Source organism: Budorcas taxicolor, chromosome 16 (assembly GCF_023091745.1).
Source record: "Budorcas taxicolor isolate Tak-1 chromosome 16, Takin1.1, whole genome shotgun sequence".
NCBI classification, from domain to species: Eukaryota; Metazoa; Chordata; class Mammalia; order Artiodactyla; family Bovidae; genus Budorcas; species Budorcas taxicolor.
In genome coordinates, this window is record NC_068925.1 from 33,183,096 (window position 1) to 33,206,413 (window position 23,318).

Here is a 23,318-nt window from a genome sequence, read left to right on the forward strand (position 1 = left end):
CTCTCCTTTGTCAGCTTTTTATTGGCCATTCTGCTTATTTATTTTTTTTAACATGAACATTAAATTCACTTGTCTAGCTCCAGAAAAGACTTGTTGGTATTTTAACTGTGTTTATAAGTTGATTTAGGATTACTTGACACCTTTATGATTTCAAGTCTTCCTATCCATAAACACGGTATGTCTGTCCATTTGTTCAATTCTATTTGTATATTTTTTTCAGGTTTTCCTAATGTAGAATTATATTTTTTGTTATGTCTATAAAATTTACACTTTTTTGTTGCTATTGTAAATGGGTCTTACCTCTGATTATGGGCTTCCCAGATGGCGCTAGTGGTAAAGAACCTGCCTGCCAATGCAAGAGACACAGGAGACATGAGTCCGATCCCTAGGTTGGGAAGATTCCCTGGAGCAGGAAAAGGCAACCCACGCCAGTATGCTTGCTTGGAAAACTCCATGGACAGAACAGCCTGACGGGCTTCAATCCATAAGGTTGCAAAGAGTTGGACACGACTGAAGCAACTTAATACGCATGTACCTTTCATTATATATCACCTAACGGGTCATTATTTGTATAATTGAAGGCTTGATTTCTGTATATTAATTTGATTTCCTACAACTTTATTAAACATTCTTTGTGGTGATTTTTGATTGATTTTTTGGGGGTTTTCTAGATATTTCCTGATTTCCTATATGTAAATAGAGACAGTTCTTTTTCTTCTACCTTTTCGTGTCCAATATTTATGCCTCTGTTTTTACTTGTCTAATTGCTGGCTAAATTCACTGCTGCTGCTGCTGCTGCTGCTGCTGCTGCTGCTAAGTCGCTTCAGTCGTGTCCGACTCTGTGCGACCCCATAGACGGCAGCCCACCAGGCTCCCCTGTGGATTCTCCAGGCAAGAGCACTGGAGTGGGTTGCCATTTCCTTCTCCAATGCATGAAAGTGGAAAGTGAAAGTGAACTCGCTCAGTCATGTCCGACTCTTCGCGATTCTATGGACTGCAGCCTACCAGGCTCCTCCATCCATGGGATTTTCCAGGCAAGAGTACTGGAGTGGGGTGCCATTGCTAAAGTCTCTAGTTAATACTAAATAATAATGATGAATATGGATATTCTTATTTTGTTCCTGACTTTAGTGGAAATGCTGATTGTGCTTCTTCATTAAGTAAGAGACTGGATTTTAGGCTGAGATACAGGTATTTCATGTTATGGAACTATTTCCTCAAGATGTATTTCACTGAGTGCGATGGCTAATTTTATGTGTCAACTTGATTGGGCTTAAGGGATGCTCAGTTGGCTGACAAGACATTATTTCTGAGTGTATCTGTGAGGATACCTCCAGAATCCAGCATTTGAATGGGTAGACCTAGTAGAGAGTGGGACTTCCCTGGTGACTCAGACGGTAAAGCGTCTGCCTACAGTGCAGGAGACCTGGGTTCAATCCCTGGGTCGGGAAGATCTCCTGGAGAAGGAAATGGCAGCCCACTCCAGTACTCTTGCCCGGAAAATCCCATGGATGGAGGAGCCTGGTAGGCTACAGTCCATGGGGTCGCAAAGAGTCGGACACGACTGAGCGACTTCACTTTCACCTAGTAGAGAAGATCGCCCCCACCAACTTGAGTGGGCTTCATTCAATCTGTTGGTATGCTAAGTAGAACAAAAGAGCAGAAGGGCACATTTTTTCTCTTTGGTTGAGCTGAGACATGTATGTTCTCCCGTTCTTGAACAACCATGCTCCTGGCTCTCAAGCTTTAAGGCTCAGAATGGTTTACACCACTGGTTTTTTATTCTCCAGCTTGCAAATGTCAGATCATGGGATTTCTTGGCCTACATAGTTATGTGAGCCAATTCTTAAATTCCCTCTTCTTTGTGTATTTTAAAGATACACATATCATCAAAATTAGGAATGTGTGCTGAATTCTACCAGATGCCTAAGTATTTATAAATATGATCCTATGCTATTTCTTCTCAGATCTACTAGTATGATGAAATACATATATACTTCCCAACATAGAACTGTTCTTTTATTCTTGATATAAACTCCTTTTTGCTTTAATGTGCTATTGCATTTTGTTGCAAGTAATTTATTTGTAATTTTTGTATAGAAGTTCTCATAAGTAAGATTGTTCCCTGGAGTCTTTTTTAATGCATTCTTTATTAAGTTTTGGGTATCACTGTTATACTCATTTCAGAAAAATAATTTGAAAGTTTTTCTTATTTCCCGGAAAAGAGTAAGTACCATTGTGACTAAAATTTTTAAGTCTGATAGAATTCTCCTATGAAACCATTGTTATTGAAGCCTTTTTATGAAAGAATTCTTGGAAAACTTGCCTTCTGATTCTATGCAATTTAGTATGTTTAGATTTTCTATGTTTACTGGGATCAATTTGTTTTGTTTTGCTTTTTATTTTTGGTAATTGACTCTTTTCTTAAGTGTATAATTCAGTGGTTTTTAGTATATTCACAATGGTGAGCAGCCATCACCATTACTGATCCTAGAACATTTCATCACCCCCAAAAGTATCCCCATACCTGCCAGCAATCACTTCTCATTCCCCACTCTCCCTGCCTCCTCGTAATCATTAGCCTGTGGTCTATCTCTATATATTTGTCTGTTATGGACATTTCATATAAGCATCACACAATATATGGCCTTTCCTGTTTGGCTTCTTTCACTTAGCATAATGCTTTCCAGGTTCCACCATGCTGCAGCACAGGTCAGTACTTCATTTGCTAGTGGCTCAGATGGTAAATCATCTGTCTGCAATGCAGGAGACCCAGGTTCGATCCCTGGGTTGGGAAGATCCCCTGGAGAAGGAAATGGCAGCTCACTCCAGTATTCTTGCCTGGAAAATCCCATGGACCGTGGAGCCTGTTAGGTTACCGTCCATGGGGTCGCAAAGAGTCGGACACGACTGAGTGACTTCACTTCAATATCCATTATATGGATATACCACATTTCTTTATCCACTCATCAGTTGATGGACATTTGAGTTGTTTCTGCTTTTGGAATATTATGAATAATGTTGCTATGACCATTTATACACAAGTTTTTGTGTGAATGTATTTTTTCGTATCTCTTGGGCATACGCTTAGGAATGAAATTCTTGGGTCATGTGGTAACCATGTTTAAAATTTTGAAGAACTACAAAACTGTTTTCTAAAGTGACTGTACCATTTTAGATCTCCACTAGCAGAGTATGAAGGCAATGGCACCCCACTCCAGTACTCTTGCCTGGAAAATCCCACGGACGGAGGAGCCTGGAAGGCTGCAGTCCATGGGGTTGCTGAGGGTCGGACACGACTGAGTGACTTCACTTTCACTTTTCACTTTCATGCACTGGAGAAGGAAATGGTAACCCACTCCAGTGTTCTTGCCTGGAGAATCCCAGGGACAGGGGAGCCTGGTGGGCTGCCGTCTATGGGGTCACACAGTCGGACACGACTGAAGTTGCTTAGCAGCAGCAGCAGCAGAGTATGAGGGTTTTTAATTTCTCCACATCTTCGCCATCTTTTGTTATTTTACTTTTTAAAATTACCTTAGTAGATTTGAAGCAGTATTTCTGTAGTTTTGACTTCCATTTCCCTAACAACTAATGATGTTTTGCATATTTTCAGGTGTGTAAGTAAATAAGTAAGTAAGTGTTAGTTACTCAATCGTGCCCGACTCTTTGCGACCCCACGGACTGCAGCCCACCAGGCTCCTTCTCTGTCCATGAGATTTTCCAGGCAAGGATATTGGAGTGGGTTACCATTTCCTTCTCCAGGGGATCTTCCCAATCCAGGGATCAAACCTGGGTCTCCTGCACTGCAGGCAGATTCTTTACCAACTGAGCTACAAGGGAATTCAGGTGTGTATTAACCATTACATGTGTTCTTTGGAGAGATAGCTATTCAGATCTTTTGCCCACTTTATAAGTGGTTTATTTGTATTTTTATTATTGAGATATAAGAGTTCTTATATATTCTGGATGCTGGACCCTTATCAGATATGTAATTTGCAAATATTTTCTCCCATTCTGTGGCTGTCTTTTTATTTTATTATGTCCACTGAAGCGCGTAAGTTTTCACATTTGATGAAGTCCCACTTACCTGTTTTTCCTCCCTTGGTTGCTTATGCTTTACTTGTCATATCTAAGAAACTACTGCTTAATCCTTGGTCATAAAGACTTATGCCTGTGTTTTCTTTCAACAGTCCTATAGTTTTATTTCTTACATGTATGTTTTTTCCTCTATTTTTAGTTAATTTTTATATATGGTATGCTATAGGAGTCCAACTTCATTCATTTGCCTGTGGATATCAAGTTGTACCAGCATTATTTGTTGAAAAGCCTATACTTTCTCCATTGAATTGACTTGCCAACTTCATTGGAGATCAACTGACCATAAATGCAAGGGTTTCTAGATTCTCAACTCTATTCCACTGATCTACATATCTAGCCTTATACCATATGCCAGGATCACAGAATCTTGATTACTGTAGTGTTGTAGTAAATTTTGAAATCAAGAAGTGTGAGTTCAACTTTGTTCTTTTTCAAGATTGTTTTTGACTATTCTAGGACCCTTGCAGTTCCACAGGAGTGTTTAAAAGCTATTTATTTATTTATCTGTGGCTGCACTGGGTCTTCGTTTTGGCGTATGGGCTCTCTGCTGCTGTGCACAGGTTTTCTCTAGTTGCGGCGAGCCAGGGCTATTCTCGAGTTGTGATGTGCAGGCTTCTCACTGCGGTGGCCTCTCTTCTCTTGTTGTGAGCATGAGCTCTAGGATGTGCAGGCTTCAGTAGCTGTGGCACAGGAGCTTAGTTTTTCCACATATGTGGGATCTTAGTTCCCAGCCCAGGGATTGAACCCACGTACCCTGCATTGGCAGGAGGATTCTTAACGACTGGACCACTAGGGAAGTCCCTCCATATGAATTCTAGAAAAAGGCTGTCAATTACTGAAGGAAAAAAAGATGCAGCTTGGATTTTGATAGGGATTGTGTTGAATCTGGTGATTAATTTGGGGAGTACTACCATCTTAACATTATTAAGTGTTCCAACTCAGGTACACAAGACTAGAACAAGCTTTGACAAATAATTTTTAACTAGAAAGTTGCTTTTTTCATTTGGATTCTCAAATTTGCTTATAAAATTGAACATACCATTCTCTTATGATATTTTAAATTTTCCTTTGTTTTGATGGTTATTCCTCCCAAGTCACCAGTGCATTTGTGCTTCCTTAAAAAAAAAAAAAAATTGCCAGTGGTTTATTTTTTTTTTAAGCCTTTTATAAAAATCCGGCTTTTCATTTTATTCACTAGTTTCGACTATTTCCCTGTTCTCCAGTCCCATTAATTCTGTTTTTATCTTTTCTAATTCCTCCCTTTTGCTTTCTCTCAGCTTACCCTTTTCCCTTAGCTTTTTGAGTTGAAAGTTCTATTCATTTTTTTATGTCTTTTGTTTTTCTTTACATAGGCATTTGAAGTTGGTTACAGCACATAGATTCTGCTGTCATTTCCATTTTCATATCTCATCTCCATTACAGCTATTTTCTTGATGTTTTCAATTTCATTGTCCTAAAATCTCCCCTTTGACCTAAGAATTGTGCCTGCGTGCATCTGTGTGTGCTAAGTCACTTCAGTCATGTCCAACTCTGTGTAACCCTATGGACAGCAGCCTGCCAGGCTCCTCTGTCCATGGGATTCTCCAGGCAAGAATACTGGAGTAGGCTGCCATGCCCTCCTCATGTATAGTCTTTAAATATTTTCTAGGTTGAGCTTGAAATTTGGGTGTAAATGAGGTTTCCCAGAAAAGGGTGGAAAGTAAAAAGACGGAAGGAGATGAATCTCTGGTGGGCATTAATAAGTCAAATGGAGGGATCAATTCAGTTCAGTTCAGTCTCTCAGTCATGTCTGACTCTTTGTGACCCCATGGACTGCAGCACACCAGGCTTCCCTGTCCATGACCAACTCCTGGAGCTTGCTCAAACTCATGTCCATCTAGTTGGTGATGCCATCCAACCATTTCATCCTCTGTCATCCCCTTCTCCTCCTGCCTTCAATCTTTCCCAGCAGCAGGGTCTTTCCCATTGAGTCAGTTCCTCACATCAGGTGGTCAAAGTACTGGAGCTTCGGCTTCAGCATCAGTCCTTCCAAAGAATATTCAGGACTGATTTCCTTTAGGATTGACTGGTTTGATCTCCTTGCAGTCCAAGGGACTCTCAAGAGTCTTCTCCAGCACCACAGTTAAAAAGTATTAGTTCTTCGGGGCTCAGCTTTCTTTATAGTCCAACTCTCACATCCAAACATGACTACTGGAAAAACCATAGCTTTGACTTTTGTCGGCGAAGTAATGTCTGCTTTTTAATATGCTGTCTGAGTTGGTCATAGCTTTTCTTCCAAGGAGTAAGCATCTTTTAATTTTATGGCTGCAGTCACAATCTGCAGTGATTTTGGAGGCCAAAAAAATAAAGTCTCTCACTGTTTCTTTTGTTTCCCCTTCTATTTGTCATGAAGTGATGGGACCGGATGCCATGATCTTAGTTTTCTGAATGTTGAGCTTTAAGCCAGCTTTTTCACTCTTCTCTTTCACTTTCATCAAGAAGCCCTTTAGTTCTTCTTCGTTTTCTGCCATAAGGGTGGTGTCATCTACATATCTGAGGTTACTGATATTTCTCCCAGCAATCCTGATTTCAGCTTGTGCTTCATCCAGCCTGGCATTTCGCATGACGTACTCTGCATATAAGTTAAGTAAGCAGGGTGACAATATACAGCCTTGACGTACTCCTTTTCCTATTTAGAACCAGTCTGTTGCTCCGTATCCAGTTCTAATCGTTGCTTCTTGACCTGCATACAGATCTCTTAGGAAGCAGGTAAGGTGGTCTGGTATTCCCAACTCTTTAAGAATTTTCTATAGTTTGTTGTGATCCACACAGACAAAGGCTTTGGTGTAGTCAATAAAGCAGAAGTAGATGTTTTTCTGGAACTCTCTTCTTTTTTGATGATCCAACAGATGTTGGCAGTTTGATCTCTGGCTCCTTTGCCTTTTCTAAATCCAGTTTGAACATCTGGAAGTTCATGGTTCATGTACTGTTGAAGCCTGGCTTGGAGAATTTTTGAGCATTACTTTCCTAGCATGTGAAATGAGTGCACTTGTGCAGTAGTTTGAACATTCTTTGGCACTGCCTTTCTTTGGGAAAATAGAGGGATAGTTGACCCCAAAAGAAACTAGGAAGGAACAGTCAGAGACATTGGATGAAAACAAAAGGTGATGTCATGGAAAACAAGGCATAAGACAGTAAGTGACCTCAGGCAACACAGTTAGAATGGGAATAGGGTTGAGAGATAGAAGTTAAATGATAAATTGCATGTTTGTTTGTTTGTTTGTTCCTTTAAATTGCATGTTGAAGAATGAACAGAGTGACGGTTATCATCAAAGTAAACTCCTTTTCTTATTAAAATTCTTGGCTATGAAGAGAAAGACACAGAACATAGCCTGGGTGTTACTGGGTAGAAGTTGTTGTTGTTTTACGTTTTACATGGAAGACACTTACGCAGTGGGATAGTTTAGAACAATAATGGAGGTTCTTCCATTCTTAATTCTTTTTATCCTTCTCCCAACCTAGGCGGCTAGGGCATTCCAGGTCACTGCCTCAGGGGAGACGGAGAAGGCAATGGCACCCCACTCCAGTACTCCTGCCTGGAAAATCCCATGGACGGAGGAGCCTGGTAGGCTGCAGTTCATGGGGTCACGAAGAGTCAAACACGGCTGCATGACTTCACTTTCACTTTTCACTGTCATGCATTGGAGAAGGAAATGGCAACCCACTCCAGTGTTCTTGCCTGGAGAATCCCAGGGACGGGGGAGCCTGGTGGGCTGCCGTCTATGGGGTCGCACAGAGTCGGACACGACTGAAGCGACTTAGCAGCAGCAGGAGCAGCAGCCTCAGGGAAGAAGATAACTTAGCAGAATACAGAGATCAGCATGAATGCCAAAGAAAGCTTAGTTATCAAAAGAGATCATTACCTGTGTGGGTGTGGCTAAGGCATTTCCACTATCCACGCATGCCTCTAGAGACATCCTTATTTCTGCCTGGCTTTAGGCCAGTGCTCAGAAAGCCACCAGGCTTTGTTAGCTTGGAGAGCTCTCCGCTGCTCTTCTGTTTTCAGTCCTAACAAATGGGGCTTGTGGGCAGCGCTGTAAGACCACCACATAGATAGGGCCACCCAAAATTTTTCCCAAGCTCTAATTAAGATTCCTTTTCGCAGAGTATGGGAATCCCTCTTGCTCCATTATACCCTTGTCTACACCTGATACTGTGAGACTTTGTAGCGTTGAAGTTTGTTCTTCAAGTCCCTGGGTCAAATCTCTGCCATTTTTTCTGTGAATTTTAGCTCCCTAGCACCCAGCACTAAGAACCACTGCTCCAGTCCATGCGCCAACCTCTCCCCCATCCTGCAGCTAGTTTCCTTTCTAAAAACTCAAGTCTGGTCTTATCACTTTTCAACATTTATGGATTTATTTTTCCTGTATAACCAAATCCAGTCTCCGTAGGGCAGCAAGCAATCACTCACTGTCTGGCCCCTAACACACCTTAACACTTTCATTTCCTAATAACTCCTCATAGCTAGTTACATACCTTCTGCTAACATCATCAATGCTGTATATACACAAAGACAGTGTTGTACATATTACACAGCCCAAATATTAGATACATTTGTCTTCAATAAATTTATAACTGAAGAGAGACAAGAAATATAAACTTTCAGGTTAAAATATAAATATTTAACTTAAAGTTAGCATAGAAAAGCCTAAAATGAGCTCTCAGAGGAAGGTCAGAAACTATTATAAAATACATCAGTAGTTTTCAGAAATAAAGTAGACATTTGCTCGTCACTTCTCAGCAATTCAAAAACTAAAATAGAAGAAGGCAAAGGGTTAGGAGCTGGTATGACTAACATGCACTTAAATTAACTAAGAGTTGACTTAAATTACAGTGCTTACACCCTGGCTTCCGGCCTGGCTTCAGTACTGCATTATACACTGGCATCTCTAAACACTTGTTTCTGAACCTTTCGAAGACAAAAATAATGAATTCCCATGTTCCTTGGGACCCTGCTATTGTAACCGAATCTTTTCCCTTTCATAGCCACCTGAATAGAACCCACTTGGGTACAGTTTTTCTCACCTCCCCCCAGGGAAAGAACAGTTTAGACATCTTGCCTTATTATCTCTGTAGATAAAATGAATGAGCTTTCTGGCACTCACCCTATCTAGAATATATAGAACACTGAAGCCCACTGCTGCAACTGACTACTGTTCAGACAAAGTTACTTGCTCTGTGTAACAAGGTAGAACCATGAGCTACTGCTTTGTCCTCCAATTAAATTGAGGGCAATTTCAAACACTGAATCTGATATACGTAGCTTGCAATTTGTAGAAGAAGTCTTAGAGGGAGATATTCTTCATGCCATGTTTGATGGAGTAGCAAAACAATGATGGCTCTTCTTCTCTACCCCAGCAGCCCCCTCTGAAGGTGGTGCCCTCCCAAACAACTTCATTCAGCCTAGGACACAGCTTAGTAAGATATCTAGGGGACCCAAACCCTTCCTTGAGTTCCTATGAAGAATATTCAATAACAACAATCTGTGAGGGAAATGGTCACTGGCATAATGAACTCCAACACCCAGTGACATAATGCTACTGTCACAGAAGTGGCTTACGTTAAATTCAAAATGAGTTTTTCTCAAAACAGGAGGCCTTCCTCAAAGGAAAATCACTGAGAAGCGCAGCTCATTCCGTCCTGTGGCTCTACCCCTCCCAATGCATGGCTTCCAGTCACTCCACTTGTCTGTCTCAAGCTAGAAGGGGAAAAAGCCTGAAGGGTCACATATGGAAGCTTTCATGGATCAGACCTAGAAGCGGCACACATCAACTCCACCTACATCCCCCTGCCCAAAGCTCAGTCACATTCCAAGCCTCCTTCTATCTTTAAGAGAGTCTAGGAAGCACAGTGTAGCTATGTGCTCAGGAAGCAAGGAAACAGAATTAGATCCCTCAGTCTCCACTATAGTGGATCACCCTGACATGAATCATTAGCAGTATCAAGGGAGGGGAGTGTTAAGAAACCAGTGAGTTTAACACAGAGCTCCAAGTGGCCTAGAAATTGAGTTGGGATAGACTAATAATAGGCTTGTACAACCTCATCAGGATTTGAAGGACCTGACAAATCCACAGTCCTCCTGAGTTTCTTAATGGACAGGTTGTTATGCTTTGTACCACTTGGACTGCCTCCCTAGGCACAGCTGCTTTAACCAGAGATGGCTACTTAACCCAAAAATGATCTCTCTCTATAGGCCTACAAAAGCAAGGCCTATGAAGTTGCTTACTGTAAGAGCTCTGCTCAACAAAAGTAATCTCCACTCAGTATTGACAAACAGCAAAAGCAAATTTTTCTCTCTCCTTCGTTGGGAGTTTTAAAAGAAGACAAACAGAGAGGGACACAGATGACAGAGAGATGGAACAGGAAAAACATATAGGAAGCAATAAGCAGAATCAGAAGGAATCAAAAGCCATAAGCAAATAGAAGCAAAGGAACAGGAGACACACAGTGGAGGTTAAATTAGCAGCAAAGTAGTAAGAAGAATCTGGAAGAGAAGGCATGGAAGCATATGAATAAACAAAGGGGAAAGGTGGTGGGGAGGGATAAATTAGGAGTTTGGGATTAACATATACACACTATTTATATAAAATAGATCACCAACAAGGACCTGTAGGGAACTCTACTCAATATTCTGTAATAACTTATAAGGGAAAAGAATCTGAAAAAGAATAGATGTCTGTATAGGTATAACTGAATCAGTTTGCTGAAACTAATACAACATTGTGAATCAACTACTATTGTTCAGTCGCTAAGTCGTGTCTCACTCTTTTCAGCCCCATGAACTGCAGCACACCAGGCTTCCCTGTCGTTCACTATCTCCCAGAGTTTGTTCAAATTCATGCCCACTGAGTTGGTGATGCCATCCAACCATCTCTTCCTCTGTCATCCCCTTCTCCTCCTGTCCTCAATCTTTGCCAGCATCAGGGTCTTTTCTAATCTCTCAGCTCTTTGCATCATGTGATCGAAGTATTGGAGCTTCAGCTTCAGCATCAGTCCTTCCAATGATACATATCAAATCAACTATATTTCAGTATAAAATAAAAAAAATTTTAAAAAGAAGCATATAAGTAAAATCCCCAGCATGTTGGACTACTAGAGTTGAAGTGAACTGCCAAAACACCGGAGCCCTATGGTCCCTTTGCAACAAATGTCATTCCAGCGGGCTAAGAGGACTGAACACCACTGCAGTTTTTTACTTATTCCTTAAGAATTTAAGAAATAATTACTTCTTATACCATTCATTTCCAAGTATATCCTTACAATACACTTGGATTAACTGAAAAAGCATAAGGATTATTTTGGTCCCATGTAGCCTGAAAGAGTGTAAGCAACAGAATGATAAGAGGGAGCCAGATTTCCAAATATGCCTGTAGCTATCTGAGTACATGGTAATTAATGCTTCTTGGGTTTGTGTTCCCTCTAACTTTCAAAGCTAATGAAGATACTGCCATGAACTGTTCTTTGTTATGTATTAGTATTAAGTCTTCCACACTAAATAACGTGGACAGTTTTCAAATGAATCCAATATGTTATTTCCTAAGCTAAGGAGAACACATTGAGGCTGAAGCTGTCCAAACTTGGAAACCACAGAGGGTACACACCCAGAGGTCACAGGAATTATATGCCCAGAGGCCCCAGGTAGTACACTCCCTGTTCAGTTCAGTTTAGTCACTCAGTCATGTCCAACTCTTTGCGACCCCATGAATCGCAGCACGCCAGGCCTCCCTGTCCATCACCAACTCCCGGAGTTCACCCAAACTCACGTCCATCGAGTCGGTGATGCCATCCAGCCATCTCATCCTCTGTCGTCCCTTTTTCCTCCTGCCCCCAATCCCTCCCAGCATCAGAGTCTTTTCCAATGAGTCAACTCTTCGCATGAGGTGGCCAGAGTACTGGAGTTTCAGCTTTAGCATCATTCCTTCCAAAGACATCCCAGGGCTGATCTCCCTTAGAATGGACTGATTGGATCTCCTTGCAGTCCAAGGGACTCTCAAGAGTCTTCTCCAACACCACAGTTCAAAAGCATCAATTCTTCGGCACTCAGCCTTCTTCACAGTCCAACTCTCACATCCATATATGACCACTGGAAAAACCATAGCCTTGACTAGACAGACCTTAGCCGGCAAAGTAATGTCTCTGCTTTTGAATATGCTTTCTAGGTTGATCATAACTTTTCTTCCAAGGAGTAAGCGTCTTTTAATTTCATGGCTGCAGTCACCATCTGCAGTGATTTTGGAGCCCCAAAAAAAAAGTCTGACACTGTTTACACTGTTTCCCCATCTATTTCCCATGAAGTGATGGGACGAGATGCCATGATCTTTTTCTGAATGTTGAGCTTTAAGCCAACTTTTTCGCTTTCCTCTTTCACTTTCATCAAGAGGCTTTTGAGTTCCTCTTCACTTTCTGCCATAAGGGTGGTGTCATCTGCATATCTGAGGTGATTGATATTTCTCCCGGCAATCTTGATTCCAGCTTGTGCTTCTTCCAGACCACCATTTCTCATGATGTACTCTGCATAGAAGTTAAAGAAGCAGGGTGACAATATACAGCCTTGCCGTACTCCTTTTCCTATTTGGAACCAGTCTGTTGTTCCATGTCCAGTTCTAACTGTTGTTTCCTGACCTGCATATAGGTTTCTCAAGAGGCAGGTCAGGTGGTCTGGTATTCCCATCTCTTTCAGAGTTTTCCACAGTTTATTGTGATCCACACAGTCAAAGGTTTTGGCATAGTCAATAAAGCACTCCCTGAGACCACCAATAATCTGAGAGCCTCTGGCTCCCAATTTTTGTAGACACACAGCTAACTCTGCGCCTGATCTAGATAACACAAGAAGTACAAGACAGGTATCTACCAGCCAGAATCAAGCGAAGTTGATCACCAAAGATATAAAATACAAAAAGGGTCTCCTAAAAACAGGCAATTAAGTACTCTGAACAGGACAGCCTGAACCCGAGTGTTATTTTTCTGTTAGTGCCATCGTATTACTAAACTTTCATCTATAAAGACACGTAAAAATAAATAGCTTCAGGAAGTAGAATTTGGGATAGTTTTTTAAACTTTCTTTAACTGATTTTTAAAACTGATTCTTTAATCACAGTTTATTAAAAGGGCTATTACAAACAAACCAAGTTTTTACAAATCAACTTGAAAGTGAGATGGTAAAATAACAAGATATAAATCACCCTTTAAAACTATTTATTTTTATGTGTAATTGTGAAATATTTCAGAGAAAAGTAAAGAAAAAAGGATTACATGGAATTCCCTGGGGGTCCAGTGGTTAGGACTCTGGGGTCTCACTGCCAAGGGCCAGGGTTCAATCCATGGTCATGGAATTAAGATCCTACAAGCTTTGCAACGTGGCCAAAAAAAAAAAATTATAAATTTCATATATCCAATACCAAGATTAAATAGAAGTTAACATTTTGCCACATTTGTTCCCTAACAATAAAACATTGCAGAAACAGCTAAAGTTCTGCTCATCATTCCTGCCCCTCCATCTTCAGATGCAACCACTACTCTAAGGATACTGTTTATCATGCTCATGAATGTTGTCTTCATAAACAATAGACTATCACTTTGTATATTTAAAATTTATATTATGTGGTTTTCACTGTTGTAGCCATGCGTTCCAGGAAACAAACTCACTCAGAAGGACAATGCAGATAGTGGAGTGCACTGGCGGGCCCAAGGTAGAGTCTCCTCTTAGCCAAGGACCCCGACCAGTTTTTGTGAAAACCTTATATACCCTAAGTGTACGTGCTCAAACCCACCTCCCCAGATTCCCTGAAACTAGTCTGAACAAAGGAAAGGAAAGATACAATCAAAGTTAACCCGTGATGCGTATGCCTTAAGCCTAGGTAGTTAACAGTGAACAATTATCAATAGGCCTGTGGTCATACCCCAGTAAGCATAATAGAATTTATGATTCTATTCGGTTACACAGATAATTGGAATATTGTTTTAGGCACAGGAGAGTGTAGGTATGAGCCCTGGGGCTCTTCCATCTGGGGGTCTGGTTTTCCAGCTAGTATGTCGTTCCCATAGATACTGGGCATACAGATCAAAGTCCACAGTCTGGCCCAAGATGGAGTCCTGCTTTCAAGATGGAGCCTGTTCTGTCTCTTTCCTCCTTCATCATAATTTTCACTTTCTTTTGTAATATTTTAAACTTAACATTTTTCAAATTTATCCAAGTTACTCATGTAGTTTTATTTCATCATTCATTTTATTCATGCGTGTGAATTATCACTGTATGAAGCAAATTATAAAAATTCACTCCCTATCAACAGGTCTGTGGGTCTAACAACCCCATTCCTCTTTTTATAATATACTTTTCCAAGCCACAAATGCAGATCCATTTACCTATGCAGTTTTTCAAAAGCTCTTTGAGTGACCCCAAGCTTTCTCTGACAATAATTGCTTGGGGAAACTGTCCATGCAATTTCTCTATATTCCCCACACTTTTACAACCTGATAAAGATGAACTGTGAAATGCTGTATTAACTTCTCTTCAAAAATAGTAGTAAAAGTGAAATAATATTTATGGCATCTCCAATCCTCTTGAGAGTTATTCCTAAACCATTACCAAAAAGTTCTTATCATATACTTCTTATTGAATTTTAGACAAGATCTAATACACTCAAGGTTCTTGCCAGTTGCTTAAGAAACTTAAGTCTCCTTATCAGTGAAATAGATGAACACTGGGTGTTGTGAGCCCCAGAGACTCATGCTAAGTTGAGATAATAGCAGTGAAAAAGAGATTCTCTGCATTAGCAAAAGGCTACCTGGGGTTGCTGGACTGCATAAAATTTGCATTATTCAAACAGCCAAAAGGTGGAAACAACCCAAATGTCCATGGACAGAGAGCTGAATAAACAAAGTGTGTTATATACACACAGTGGAATATTATTCAGTCTTAAGGAATGGAATTCTAATACGAGTTACAACAAGGAAGAACCCTGAAGACATTATGCTAAGTCAAATAAACCAGACACAGTGAGGTACCTAGTATAGTCAAACTCATAGAGACACAAAGTAGAATGGTAGCTGCCAGGAGCTAAGGAGAAGGGAGAATGGGGAGGTGCTGTTTAAAGGGTATGGAGTTTCAGTTTGGGAAAATAAAAAAGTCCTGAAGATGGATGGAAATAATGTAAATATACTCAATACCACTAAACCATACACCTAAAAGAGCTTTCCTAGTGGCTCAGACAGTAAAGAATCTGCCTACAATGAGGGAGACCTGAGTTCGATCCCTGGGTCGGGAAGATCCCCTGGAGAAGGGAATGGCAACCCGCTCCCCACTCCAGTATTCTTGCCTAGAGAATTCCATGGACAGAGGAGCCTGATGGGCTACAGTCCACGGGGTCACAACAAGTCAGACATGACTGAGCGACTTAACACACAGCCACACACACTTAAAAATGGTTAAAATGGTAAATTTTCTTACGTATATTTATCAAAAAAAAAAAAAATACACACACATATATACACATCTGTACTTGCATGGACTATCTCTGGAAGTATTAGAGAAAATTATAATGAATCTTGCCTTTAGGAAGGGGAACCAGAGAGCCAAGTGAAAGTCTACCTATCACTGTATATTCTTTGTACCTTTAGAATTTTACCTTATATATTATCTAGTCAAAAATTTAATTTTCAGTCATGCTTTTGATTGAAATCTGAACACAGAGCAGGAAAATGTATGCAAGTCAAAATGTATAATGGTCTATGCTTGTATGAGGCAAAATACTATTAAAAACCTGCCATGACGTTTTTCAAGATGCAACTTTCAAAAACTATTTTACAAGGAAAATGGAAAATAAAACAAATTGCTTCAGAACTGAAAAGATCAAAACAGAACACACAACTTTAAGTAAAATGTTCTTAGGAGAATACAATGTAACATTGCTAATCCAGATTAAATAGAGGAAAAACAAGTCTAAATTATTTACTTTAAGAATATAGAGTAGAATAATAATACGAGCTAATATTGTTCTCAGCTTTAAATCCCAAATTAATTTGTTCTAAGTTAATATTGTTCTAAGAGCTTTAGAAATATCCACTGACAACAGTGGTTCTCAAACTTTTTGGTCTCAGAACCCCTTTTAACATTCTTAAAACTTATTCAGACTGACAAAGAGCTTTTGTTTATGTGAATTACATTTAATATTAAAAATTAAACCTCAAAGTTTAAAAATGTTTATTATTCATCCAGCTCAGTTCAGTTACTCAGTCACATTCAATTCTTTGCAACCCCATGGACTACAGCACATCAGGTTTCCCTATCTGTCACCAACTCCCTGAACTTGCTCAAACTCATGTCCATCAAGTCCAAACTCATGTCCATTAAGTTAGTGATACCAACCAACCATCTCATCCTCTGTTGTCCCCTTCTCCTCCTGCCTGCAATCTTTCCCAGCATCAGGGTCTTCTCCAATGAGTCAGTTCTTCGAATCAGGTGGCCAAAGTATTAGAATTTCAGCTTCAGCATCAGTCCTTCCAATGAATATTCAGGACTGATTTCCTTTAGGATTGACTAGTTTGATCTCCTTGCTGTCAAATTCATAGAAATAACAATAAACTCATTATATGTGCTCAGTGACTTCAGTTGTGTCTGACTTTTTATGACCCCATGGACTGTAGCCCACCAGATTCTTCTGTCCTTGGGATTCCCCCAGCAAGAATACTAAGTGGGTTGCCATTTCCTCCTCCAGAGGATCTTCCCGACCCAGGGACTGAACTCGCTTTCCCTGCATTGCAGGTGGATTCTTCATTGCTGAGCCACTGGGGAAGTCCCATATTTGCTTACATAAATATTTCTTGTGTGTGAAAAATAACTATATTTTCCAAAACAAAAAATAAATTTAATTAGAAGCATGGTAGTGTTGTACATGTCTGCTTTGACGTCTGGCTTAACAGAAGACAGCTGGATTCTCCTTTCTGGCTCTGCCTTCAATCTGTTGCAATATCACATATGCAGCTTTTGAAAAACTCCAATATACACTTGTGAAAAATGAGAATGAAAATAGCAAATACTGTCTCCGATTTATTACAAGAATAGCTTTGATTTCACAGACTCCTGAAAGAATCCTAGGGATACACAGGATTCTCCAAACCATTTTGAGACCTACGAACTTACATCAGTCCCATGTGGCAAATGTAAAAACTGAGGCACAGAAAGAGTAAATAAGTTACTCTTATTTAAATAAGAGTAAATAAGTTACTCTTTGATCCCTGGGTTGGGAAGATCCCCTGGAGAAGGAAATGGCAACCCACTCCAGCATTCTTGCCTGGAAAATCCTATGAATGGAGGAGCCTTTTAGGCTACAGCCCATGGGGTCGCAAAGAGTTGGACACGACTGAGCAACTTCACTTCCACTTTCAAATAAGTTAGAGTGAGTAAATAAGTAAATAAGTTAGAGTGACAAAGCTAGGAATGAACTCAGAAGTCTGATTCCAGTCCCCAGGTTGTCCCTCAGAGCCAGGAGGAAAGCAGCTCATTTAATAACGTTTTACACAATGATGAAAAAAAACGAAAACAGAACAAAACCCACCGGCTGCCTGGCAGTCACAGTACCATACCTCCACTCCACCTAAAGTAATAAAATTTCAAATTAAAGTTTTCAGTCCATGCAAAGCCGAGATAAGGGGTGCTGGTCTGCCCTTCAAGAGAAACAGCGTCACTGAGGGATCAAGCACACGACGGGGCAGAAACAGTCAAAAGCCCAGTAAGTCTCTCAAGGAACAACTCTCTTCCAAACCAAGCTATTTCTGTCTCTGGAACTCTTACCCCATTCAGACACCTCTTTACTCAATCTACCCAGAATACTGCCTTCAATTCTTTTTTTTTTTTTTTTAATGTTTAAAGTCTTTATTGAATTTGTTACAATATTGCTTTTTTTTTTTTCTTTTTTTGGTTTTTGGGCTGCGAGGCAGGTGGGATTTTAACTCCCCAACCATGAATCGAACCGCACTGGAAGGCGAAGTCTTAACCACTGGACCACCAGGGAAGTCCCCTGCCTTCAATTCTTAATTAAAATGCTCAAAAAGAAGAGTAATGAAGAGACTAGTTCTATCAGATAGTAGAGCATACTATATAAATTGAGAGCAATTAATGTAGGATTGTCCTAGCATGGCTTCCTTGGTGGTTGAGACGGTAAAGAATCTGCCTGCAATGCAGGAGACTGGGGTTAGATCCCCAGTTTGGAAGATCCCCTGGAGAAGGGAATGGCAATCCACTCCAGAATTCCATGGACAGAGGAGCCTGGTGGGGTCCATGGGGCCGCAGAGTTGGGCGTGACTGAGGGACTAACCCTTTCACTTTCACTACTTGTCCTAGTATATGGTCATGAGGTAAGGCAACAGGTCAGAATACGTAACCCAAATCAGACGCAACTATAGAAAATGTAGTATATTATAAAATGAATCTAATAAGTCAAGAGATAAATAAATGGAATGGCTTAGTAATTTGGAAAAGGAGAGTCTATTTAGACCTTCACTTTTAACCATAAGCCAAAATAAATTTGAGCAAGATTAACTGTTTTTACAAATAGAAGAGCCTGCTAAAGCTAGGAAAAGCAGGACCAGACTTTACTTCAGCACTACGTCCCCTGAGCCTCTTCCAGGGCTGAGGCACAGCTGCCCCAAACAGAAGAAACTAATCTGAGTTTCGACTGTGTCGTTATCCTGTTATTCCATTTTGGCAAGTCACTTTGCTTCCTGGCTGATTTATTAAAAGCAGATAGTAATGATACTGGCAGCATGAGAATGCTCACTGTAAACTTGAAAGTGCTATACAAATTAGCAGAAGGAATTAAGACCAGAAACTGCATCATTCCATGTTGCTACCACTGGGATATTTCAGTGCTTAAAAACTATGCCAATTTTCCTGGTAACTGTCTTTCTTTTATAAAGTAGACAATTTAAGTGAGAACATACACTTTCCCGCTGGGTCTCAGGACAATTATTTTAATTCTGAGTGGGAAGAAAGATGCGTCCCATAAGCATGTGTGTGTGTGTGCGTGCGCTCAGTTGTGTCCGACTCTTTGTGACCCCATGGATATAGCCCGCCAGGCTCCTCTGTCCATGGGATTTCCCAGGCAACAATACTGGGGTGTGTTGCCATCTCCTTTTCCAGAGGATCTTCCCAACCCAGGGATAGAACCCAAGTCTCTTGCATCTCCTGCATGGGTGCGCTGGTTCTTTACTAGCTGAGCCACTAGGGAAGCCCATGAGCGTGTTTGCATGTATGCTCTGTCGCTTTAGTCATGTCTGACTCTCTGCGACCCCATGGACTGTGGCCCACCAGGCTCCTCTGTCCAAGGGATTCTCCAGGCAAGAATACTGGAGTGGGCTGTCATGCCCTCCTCATAAGCATGTTTATGTCCCCTGAATCGGCCCTTTCACCAAAAAATGGCAGGCATCACTGCTCTAAGGGATTTGGGAGATTTTCTCTTTACTGCTACTTTTTGGAAGCCTCCCCTCAAAGCAAGAGACTATCCTGTGAAGTCCGTGAAGGGTGGGGTGGAGAGGAGGAGGGTGGAGGTGGGTATCTTGGAACCAATACCTTGTGGATACTGAGGGATGACTGTAGTTACAATCGGTCATACTCATACTGTTCATTCAGTCTAGCTCAAATTTAAAGCATTTAGTTCTCTGACCAGTCTGGAAGTGATGAGGCTGGTTTACAAGCATCAAATGGTTCTTGCCAAAACCATTTAAAAATCATTTCCCACTGTTTTGTTGGCCTCCATACTGAGTTCTAACTCTTGAGATTGTGATCACATCAAATATTTCTCAATCAGCTTGGCTTCCTGGAAGGATGATTTCATTATCTTTCTTTGATGTACATGTGTGGCACAGATTCTACAACATGCGTCATCTCCTCTGTCTTTTGCCTCTTTTTTTCAAACTATTCTTTGTCTCCTGTCCTCTATTCTAAATCTACCAGTATTCGAGTTTTTTTTCTCATCTTTTTATGTTCTTTTGTTTTGGTTCTTTTTGTTATTTTACTTGAGGAGTGTATCATGTTTGAGAATTATTAATCCTTCTCGATAATATCCCATTTATGCTTGATAATACATAGCTATGGTGTTTGGTTTGGTTTTGTTTTTTGCCACACTGCACTGTTTGTGGGACTTCAATTCCCCATCCAGGAAATGAACCCAGACCATGGGAGTGAAAGTTCAGAATTCTAACCACTAGGCCACCAGTGAATGCCACATATCTATGTATTCTAAAAGTAAACACATTCTATGTATTCTAAAAGTAAACTAATATTTACTGAGTGCCAATTGTGTGTCCAGCACTAAAGCTACAGTATACAAGTTTGTCTCATTCACAGAATTTAGTCTATAGATTAGAATAGGCAATGTGGACATACAGTCTTTCCACCAGATTATGAAGACTAAGAAACAGTACTGATACAAAACAGCAGCTAGAAAAGACTTTTTGGCGAGCACAGAAACATAAATACTTTAGCATAGTAAATTCAAAGAATGTAGAAGGAGAAATGAACCATCTTCTATTTCACCAGTTGTATCAGCAATTTAGAATTAGAAAGAAACATCTCCAAACCTCACATCCACTGTATTATTTGACTCATGGTCAAACACTTCAAAAGCTTCTTTGATTTTTTTGTGAAATTCTGCTACAGCTATCTCTGCAAAAGAAAAAGTAAATAAAATTATTTTACTCTAATTTTAAATTCAAAACAAAAAAATTCAACAACTAGAAATTATTAATAAGGAAGAACATGCACAACACTTCCCTAGCATTCTTTTTCGGCGGGGAGGAGAGTTATGTAGGGGGAACACCTTTTTTCTTAGGAGAGGCATGCTGAAGTCTTTAAGAGTGAAATTTACTGCAATTTACTTCCCCCTCCCCTTCCCAATAGTCTTTTTGTTTGTTTGTTTCTTTAATTCCTAGATTTATTTTTAAATTTATTTCTTTAATTACTTTATTTATTTGCCTGCATTTGGGCTTAGTTGTGGCACATGAACTACCATTCATTCTACTATTTCACTCAGATGCTCTATTTTTCCAGGTTGCAACATAACCTTCAATTGTGAAAACTATCAAAGGGATGTAACAATTTATTGATATTTATTAATTATTAATTTATTTTAATAACATGGTGGCAAACTTCTAGTTTGATAAGCAAATAAATGTTAGCGCAAATAAATGTTAGCTCATTATTTAAATGTACAGTTCCTTGCTTACAAGTAAATCTGAATAGTGATCCTTCATGCTTGTTTATCACCTCTGTTTTCTATGTTTTGAATTGTCTTTTCAGGTTCTCTGCTCATCCCTACTGGGATCTTCCATTTTTTTCTTAACAATTTGTAATGAGCTCTTTAAATAATAAAGACTTACTGAAATTCTTACTTAATTCTTACTGAAAGAATTACTGAAAACAATTTAAAGAATTACTGAAAACAATTTTCCAGGTCAGTTGTTTGCATTTGTTTTCCTAAAATGAAAACAGTTCCATCGCCCTTATGAATATAAAAATCACACATGATTACTGAAGACAAAAAAAAAAAAAAGAAGTTGAGACCAAGTAAAAATTACTTCAAATCCTAACATGCAGAGTTAACTACTCTTACTGTTGCCCTCTAATCTAATGTTTCACTCAACAGTAAACTGTGAGCATCTTTTCATTCTCAAAAAAGTGTTTATTATATTATCATTTTTAGTGGCTGATTATCCATTATAGAACTTTATCATAGTTTATTAAACCAGCTCCCTAACTGTAGACATTTAGGTAGTTTCTAAATGTTTTTGTTGTTAAGTATATTCATTCTTGAGTGAACCATTCTGCCCAATTCATCTTTGTGCATTTGTCTTATTGTCTCACTGAAATACGGTAAGTTGAATACAGCTGAATTTGTGTTAGATAGTGGGAACGTTCTTACTAGTTCTCATAGTAACTTGGGAAAAATCTCACTGGTTATAATACTGTCATTTCACAAAGCTGATATTTGCTTTTTAAATTTAAGATTACCTTTTAAAAGTATGTTATTTTTTATTTTTATTTTAGTCACACCTGTTGAGATTTCTTATCCTTTACAGTTGAGAAACACAGCCTTTGAAAGGACCACCAAAAGAGAGAGAAAATTATCTTTTTTCTATAGGTTTGGTAAACTCAATTCTATTTTCTTCTACAATTTAAAAATATACTTTTAAAATCCATCTGAAAGTTATTTTGGTATGATTCAAAGTGAAAGATTAATTTCTAACCTGATTTTAATAATTTTTAATTTACTAAGCACTTGAATTCTTTCCTCCTACTTTACAATGTGTTATAGTCCTTTATGTGATGGAGACTGCTTCCATTGTCTATTCTACTAATTCCATTCTGAATTGTATTTCTACCATTATGTCATTACCATCCCATTTCACTTATTAATATTATCACTGTTGCTGGTCTTCTTCTTAGGAATATTCATTAATATACTCACCAGTGTAAGTCTTCCAAATGAAATTTACAAATTCAAATAAAATTTAGAAATTCCAAATAAAACACCATCGGCATTGCTACTGCAATGAAGCTATACACTGAGAAAGAATGAACATTTTAAAATAGTTTTCACATCTAAGAGATCTATATTAGCTATATAGCCCTTTTTATATCTCTAAATTGAAGGTTATACATTATGGCTTTCCTCATACAAGCCACACACAAATTCTCCAAGAAGATTACACCTCAGTATTTTATGGATTTTGTGGATATTGTGAAGGAATATTTTTGGAAACCTTGAAATTTCTAGAAGTAGAGGTAAATATTAATTTTTTAAAAATTTGCTATTGATCTTATATCCATCTATTTCCCCAAACTTTTATAATCCCTTTTCAATTGGTTACTTTGTATTTTCTGATGATTCATTTGGTCTCTTCTTTCCAAAATGCATACTTTCTTATTTCTCCTTCATGATTTAGGACACTGGCCAGAACTACCAAAACAAGTTGAATTCATAAAATGATAATGATAATCTTTGCTCTTTAAAAACATTATTATTTGATAGATTAGAATACTAGTCCTTTACCAGTAAATGCAATGCTGACTTGTGTTCTGAAATAGGTATTACTAACAAGTCTAAAGCATTATTCTTCCATTCCTACGCCCAATTTTATATTAACAACAATTACTAACTTTTAACAACCTCTAATTAATACTGATG

The 23,318-nt window shown here is 39.3% G+C and overlaps 1 protein-coding gene across 1 annotated transcript in view; it reads right to left on the reverse strand.

Annotated features, from left to right (window-relative positions):
• EFCAB2 (EF-hand calcium binding domain 2) overlaps window positions 1-23,318 on the reverse strand; it is a 117,766-nt gene that overhangs the window by 45,737 nt on the left and 48,711 nt on the right. Inside the window, exon 2 of the mRNA XM_052653962.1 lies at window positions 20,713-20,797. Within this exon, the coding sequence (XP_052509922.1) occupies window positions 20,713-20,797 (85 nt within the window). The remainder of the gene's footprint in view (window positions 1-20,712; window positions 20,798-23,318) is intronic.